Here is a 7,636-nt window from a genome sequence, read left to right on the forward strand (position 1 = left end):
GTGTAAGCCGAATAAACCCTTTCCTCGCCATCTTGCTTCTTGGTCATGATGTTTGTGCAGGAATAGAAACCCTGACTAAGACACCATCCCAGAAGCTGCTTTTAAAAGTCACTTGTTAAAGAAAACCCTAAGTTATGGGGAAAAGTCTTCGAGTAGCTCGACAGATAGTACAGATGGTTTGCAGCTAGAATTGCTTCCAGCATGTGAACAAAACAGAGAACACAAATAGCATTCCCTCCCCAGTTTGCCTTTGTCCTGTTTTAGCTTCATGTTTTGAAATGAAGCCAAAGCAACGTTTAATACCCCTTCAGTTGTTAGGACAACAGCTTTGTCTCCAGCCTGTACTTATCATCTGAGTCCTAAATATTCAGCTGCTGTTTCATCTGAAGGTTGCAAACAGACCTCAGTAACACTTCAGGTTTTTTCCCTATACCTCTTTCTGGCCAAGTTTCCAGAATCAAGTGCTTAAAACTTTTCCTGTCAATGTTATATTAATGCCTAATTTAGAGCTAATCTTTCTTAAAAGAACTGTGGTATGCTGTCTAATTCTGTTTTTTATTAATTTTCCAGATTATTTTGGAAAGCCAAAGTATCCCCAAATCAGTAAAATTGATCTGGGATCAGGGGCTTAATGATAAAGCACTTTCTTCGTTAGATCCTAGTAAAGAAAATTAACAGTAACTAAAAGGCTAACAGAACCCACAGCTTACTAAAAACTCAAACAGCTCTAAAAGAATATCCATTGAAAATAGCTAAAAATTGTATTGTCTATAAAAATACCTTCAGGGCTGGAGAGATGGCTCAGCGGTTAAGAGCACTGACTACTCTTCCGAAGGTTCTGAGTTCAAATCCCAGCAACCACATGGTGGCTCACAACCATTCTTAATGACATCTGACTCCCTCTCCCGGTGTGTCTGAAGACAACTACAGTGTACTTACATATAAAATAAATAATAAATAAATCTTTAAAAATACCTTCAGCATTAGAAACATTAGTATTATAGTCCTTCATACTCATTTTTTTCTTCCTTAGTGATGTCCTGGTGGTTTGAACCCTTGACCTTTACATCCTAAGTGAGCACTCCCACTGAACTACATCCCCTGCTTAACTCTGAAGATTTCTGATAGTTACTACCAACTGAATGATACCAAAAACAGTTTTAGAGGCAGTCTTTTGAAAAGTTATACTGCTAAGTATTTGGAAATTTTGAAGGTCAGTTTTATGCATGAGTAAATGTTATTGGGCATCCTATCTTAAATCCTCTCCCACTTAAATTACCAGACATTATTAAATTCTTGGATTTTTGTCATCTTAATTTTTTTTGTTTTTGTTTTTCTTCTGTTTTTTTGATACTGGATTTCTCTGGGTAGCTCCCTGGCTGTCCTGGAACTTGCTATGTAAACCAGGCTGTCATTGAACTCACAGAGCTCTGCTTGTCTCTGCCTCCTGAGTGCTTCGATTAAAGGTGTGTGTAGCCCCCCCCCCACCCTAGCTTATCTTAAAGTTTGTATAGTTGAGGCAGTTCTGATCTCTAATAAGAGGTGAATTTGATGTACTAGACGTCTACATCAGTTAATCTTTCAAAGTTGCCTTAGAAATCACTAAATCTATGCCTGCCTTTGAGTGCTGGGATTAAAGGCAGGTGCCACTACTATCAACCAGACCAAATTCCTGGATCAAAAAGTGAGTCCAGCCCAGCAGTGGTGGCTCATACCTTTGATCCCAGCACTGTGAGGCAGAACCAGGAAGATCTCTTGAGTTAGAGGCTAGCCTGGGCTATGGAGTAAGTTTAGAACAAGCAGCACTACATGAGAAACTCTTGTGCCCCCCTCTCCCCAAAATGAGATGCAAAGCAATCAGGGTAAGACACTAACGTTGACCTCTGGCTACCACACTTGCACATGCATTTATACAAATGTGTACACAGCCAGGCGTGGTGGCGCACGCCTTTAATCCCTCAGGAGGCAGAGGCAGGCGGATTTCTGAGTTCGAGGCCAGCCTGGTCTACAGAGTGAGTTCCAGGACAGCCAGGGCTACACAGAGAAACCCTGTCTTGAAAAAAACCAAAAAAAAAAAAAAAAAAAAAAAAAAAAAAAAAAAACCCAAAACAAAAAACCCAGTCAAACAAAAATACACAAATGTGTACATGGCAAATGCACATGTACCACACACCCACACAACATTTTTGATATAAATTTCAAAGGAAGGAGTAGGGTCTAAGATAAATTTCAAGTCTATACAAAGGAAATTTCTGTCTTGACTATGAAATATTATTAAGCCGTTCAGATTATGAGTGTAAATTGCACACACTCCCCCAGTGAAATCTCATTACTACTTCTTTTTTTAAAGTATGCACATGTATAATACAAATAAAATTTAATTTTGATTCTTATTAAATTAACATATAAAATAAAGGGTAAAGTGTGGTTGGTCTTGTGTTTTTATTTGCTTGGTTTTTGCAGTGTTTTAGAGAGGGGTTTTCAGGATGGTTTCCTGTTTGTTTGGTCTTAGTTTTGTTATATTTCCATCGTGCATTCTTTTTCTTTTAAACTTCTCTTTATATAACATTTTTTTCATGCATTGTGTTTTCTCTTTTGGAGCTTTAAGGGTTTTTTGTTTGAGAAGAATCTCACTATGCAGACCCTATACAGACCTGCTGTCGTAGAATTCACTGTGTAGAATAAACTGGCCTCAAATTCACTGAAATCTACCTGGTTGGTGAGAAAACTTGAGGGATCTTTTTCCTATCTCCCCTGACCCAGCACTGGGATGGTCTGAGGCGCAAACCATTTCTTTTTTTTTTTTTTTTAAAGATTTATTTATTTATTATATGTAAGTACACTCACTGTAGCTGTCTTCAGACACTCCAGAAGAGGGAGTCAGATCTCGTTACGGATGGTTGTGAGCCACCATGTGGTTGGCTGGGATTTGAACTCCAGACCTTGGGAAGAGCAGTCGGGTGCTCTTACCCACTGAGCCATCTCACCAGCCCTCCTGCTTTTTCAGATGCGTGCTGAGGAATTGAACTCAGGTCCTCGTACTAGTGCAACAGTAGTGGTACCAACTCAGCATCCGCCTAACTCCCTGCATTTATTTGTTTAGTTTACGTTTTCTTTAAACTCTGTAAACTCCATCTCCTGGTGACTCGGCACATTTCATCTCTGCTTCTAAGTCTGCTGTGAGGCCTTATTTACCAGCCATTTTCTTATATTTTTGATGTCATTGTCTTTTGTTTGTTTGTTTTGCCTCTAAATCATACTTTTTAACAGAGTTCTATGGCCGGTTTTCTGGCGAGTGTTCTTTCCTGCAGGTGCTTCCTTCCCCTGTATTTTTTTTGTTTATTTTGTAAGTTCTGTGTTGATAAAGTTTTGATCTTTGGAATTTTGGGATGAGGCAGTTTCTCTTAGGCTCCTGAGGGTGAGACCATGAGGAAGAGCTCTCCCTGGAATGACTGGGGATAAACAGGCCTTTTCCTCCTCACTTTGTCCTATTTTTATTGTTTTATTGAAGTATAATTTTTGCTCCACCAAGTGAATTGTTATAATCTTTACTTCCTCCCTGGCCTCGGGCATCAGACTTGAGAGTGAGTCATCAAGGAAAGCACGTTAACTTCTGCTATAGAGACAAAAGGTATTTTAAAAGTGATTTTGTTTATTGTATTTACATTTCAAATGTTACACCCTTTCCTGGTTTCCCTTCTGGAACCCCCCTATCTCATTCCCCCTTCTCCTGGTTCTATGAGGGTGTTCCCCCTCCCACCCACCCCACTCCCACCTCACCGCCCTGGCATTCCCCTACACTGGGGAATCAAGCCTTCACAGAATCAAGGGCCTCTCCTCCTATTGATGCCAGACAAGGCAATCCTCTGCTCCATAAGCAGCTGGAGCCATGGGTCCCTCCATGTGTACTCTTTGGTTGGTGGTTTAGTCCCTGGGAGCTCTGGGGGGTCTGGTTGGTTGATATTGTTGTTCTTCCTATGGGGCTGCAAACCCCTTCAGCTCCTTCAAACCTTTCTCTAGCTCCGCCATTGGGGACCCTGTGCTCAGTCCAATGGTTGGCTGAGAGCATCCACCTCTGTACTTGTCAGGCTCTGGCAGCACCTCTCAGGAGACAGCTATAGCAGGCTCCTGTCAGCAAGCAATTCTTGGCATCCACAATAGTGTCTGGATTTGGTGACTGTATATGGGATGGATCCCCAGGTGGGGCAGTCTCTGGGTGGCCTTTCCTTCAGTTTCTGTTCCACAGTTTGTCCCTTTAGACAGGAGCCCTTCTGGGTTAAGAATTTGGAGATGAGTGGGTGGCCCCATGCTCCAACAGGGGCCTTGCCTAACCTCTGGATATGGTCTCTACAGGTTCTCCCTCCCCTTTGTTGGGCATTTCGGCTAATTTTATCCCTGTTGGGTTCTGGGAGCCTCTTGCTTTTCTGGCACCTGGGATGTACTGGTGGCTGCCCGCAGGTCCCCATTTTAAAACGTGAATTTATCTAGCATGCTAAGTGCTAGATTAGAGGGTAAAATGTGGCTGAAGTGACTGGGAAACTGAGTATTTAATTTCTTACAGGTTTGGTTTATTTTGAAACAGAGTCTCACTGCATCCACACCTGGCCTGGAACTTGTTTTGTACACCAGACTGGCCTCAAGCTCACAGAGTCCCATGTGGCTCTGTTGGGAAGGAAAGGTGTGCATCACCACACCTGGCTTCTCGATCTTTAAGTCATTTAACGTCTGTACTGTAGATGTTTATATAGATTGTATAACTCTGTTTAGCTAGGGCTTGCTCTGTAGATAGATAGCAGTCCTTCGTACTTCGCATTTAAATATTTAACCACACCATCCAGTAACTGTGTCTTTGTTGTTTACTCTTGGAGTACTAGTAGTTGAATTTAGGACCCCGTGCACTGTACCACTGAGCTCCATCCCTGGCCCTCTTACTTTTTATTTTGAGATATGGTGTTAATGTGCTATCTGAGTTGGCTCTGAACCCACTCTGTAGCTCAGGAAGGCCTGAACTGCAACTTTGCCTCAGGTTCCTTAGAAACTGGGACTATAAGCCTGTGCCAATAAACCTAGCCTGACAGCTATATATTAACCACCCTTTATGTGCCTCTGCTATTGTAGGTGTATGGTCTGTAGCAAAGGTCAAGGTAGTTAAGGTCTTTTCACCATGGACTTAGAGGAGTGGCCTTGCTAGTAAGCACGTGCGTAAGCCTAGGAACTGTAGGCCATACTTAGTACTGTAAATGAAGTCCAAGTGAAGGGAGAACGGCATAGGGGAGGGAGCACCTCCACATTTACTTCTTAAAAAGATAATCATGGGAGCCAGGGGCAGGGCGCCCGCCTTTAATCCAACATTCAGGAGGCAGAGGCAGGTGGATCGCTGTGAGTTCTAGGCCAGCCTAGTCTAGGACATTTGAGGCTATAAAGAAGAGATCCTGTCCTAAACAAAACAAAACAAAAAAATTAATCATACTGTTTAAAATCTAGACAGATGATATTTTTAAACTTCTTATAGTTTTTGCCCAAATTCAGAAGATCCGAAAGGAAGTCATTTAGACATGTTGCCTTCTTTCTGTCTGCTGCCTTTTATTCACCTGCTTCCCCAATGCTGTGCATCTGATCTGCCCTCTGCTCCATTCTTCTTTAGTAGCATAATGTTTATATATCCTCACCATTGAAACTGGAATTTCCTTCGTTGCAGGTATTATTTTGTTTATCCTTTGGTCTGTACTCTCCCACCATCCCCATCATAAGGACCAGAGTTGCCTACAAGGAAAGTAGGCACTTACTTGTTCAGTTACAATGGTGAGAAACAAAAGGGTTTCATTCTCTCTCTATCATTTGCAGGAAGAAGTTCTAAGAGACTTTGAAGAACTGGCTGGAAAACTCCCATGGTCAGACCCTTTAAAAGTCTGGCAAATTAACACCACTTTCAAGAAGAAGAAAGCAAAGCGCAGAAAGGCAAATCAGAGTGCAGGTAAAGAGAAGGCTGACTGTGGACAAGGAGACAAAGCCGATGAGAAAGATGGAAAGAGAAAGCACGCCAGCAGCACCTCCGAGTCACGAATCTTGGACTATTACGAAAATCCAGCCATCAAAGAAGAGATATCAACCTTAGTAGGTGATGTCTTGTCATCTTGCAAAGATGAAACTGGTCAAAACTTAAGAGAAGAAACTGAACCACAGGTACAGAAGTTTAGAGTCACCTGCAACAGAGCAGGAGAGAAACATTGCTTTACCTCCAATGAGGCTGCGAGAGATTTTGGGGGTGCTATTCAAGAGTACTTTAAGTGGAAGGCTGATATGACCAACTTTGATGTAGAGGTGGGTATTAGCTTTTATTGATGATGAAAAAGATCTGTAATGTGGCTGGGGAGATGGGTCAGTGGATAAAGTATTTGCTGAGCAAGCTTGAGTACTTGAGTTCAGATTCCTAGAATCCACATAAAAGCCAGAGTAAGTGTATGCATGTTAATCCTAGCACTGATAGTTAGAGACAAGTAGTGTCCTGGAGTAGACAGGCTGAAACGGCAAGACCCAGGTTCAGTGAGAGACTGTTTCAGAAATAAAGTAGAATGGTAGAAAGACAATGTAAACTCCTGCCTTTTGTACAGTCACCCACAAAAGAAAAAAAAGGTTCTCATACATTTGTAAAATTTCCAGACAAAGCTAGCACAAGGGCCATTGAACAGTAGCTGTAAAGCTAGAAGGATGTTAGGAATAGCATGACTTGTGGAGATAGATGGATAGGTATTGATTGATTGAAATTTTTACTCAGTAACTCTCTAGACTTGGACAAGATTGTCTCTTTGAGCCTCTGTTTCAAATGGAGCCAATACTAGTGTGTACCTTTAAGGTCTATACTCTGGAGGGCAGATGAAATGGTTTCAAGTGTTTGGTAGAGTTTGTTGGTATATGATAAGTACTCAATGGGTAGATTCTGTCAGAACTCAAGTAGTGGTGGCACACGTCTTTAATCCTAGCACTCAGAGGCAGAGGATCTGTTGTGTTTTCAAGGCAAGTCTGGCTTACATAGTGAGTTCCAGAACAGTAGCTATGTAGAGACCTTGTCTTGCAAAACCCTCAGGTGTGCTCTGTCTCTGTGCTGTGTGTCTCTGACCTTGGCATCGCTATGTCCAGCAGAAGAAAGAGGAGTCCCGTTTTTTTTTTTTTTCCTTCCAAATTTAGGTGCTGGAGTCATACCTACAGCCTTGCACATATGGACAAGCAATGTATTTCTAAACTATATCCCAGTCTTCTTATTTCTAATCTAGTATTTTTCTACATTATATGGATTTCTAGATTGTAACTTTACCTAAAATAAACTTACTTCTACCTTAGTTGGAAATTCTGCTACTAAACAATAATAGAATATAGTTTTCAGAACCTTGTATCAGGGTTTTAGAGCTAATCTTCATCTAGAGATAGCTTTGTTCTTTTTAAAGTCAGCTAGGCTCTTAAAACCAAATGCCTCCTCCTGTTAGCTTGGGTATCCTTGTGACTACTGGGTGACTTTTGTTGATAATGGTAATTGGAGTTCTTTAAATTTCTGGTGGTTTATGTAGGTCCTTAGCAGTTAACATTTTTACCAAGAAGTCAGTTTTTGTTTCATTTGGGATACTCAAACCTGGGACATGTC

General features: G+C 41.5%; 1 protein-coding gene across 1 annotated transcript in view; it reads left to right on the forward strand.

Annotated features, from left to right (window-relative positions):
* The window catches only part of Thumpd3 (THUMP domain containing 3), a 22,835-nt gene that overhangs the window by 3,439 nt on the left and 11,760 nt on the right, over nt 1–7,636 (forward strand). Inside the window, exon 4 of the mRNA XM_021164140.2 lies at nt 5,845–6,321. Coding sequence (XP_021019799.1) covers nt 5,845–6,321 — 477 coding nt within the window. The remainder of the gene's footprint in view (nt 1–5,844; nt 6,322–7,636) is intronic.

The sequence above is a fragment of the Mus caroli genome, chromosome 6 (assembly GCF_900094665.2).
Source record: "Mus caroli chromosome 6, CAROLI_EIJ_v1.1, whole genome shotgun sequence".
Lineage (NCBI taxonomy): Eukaryota > Metazoa > Chordata > Mammalia > Rodentia > Muridae > Mus > Mus caroli.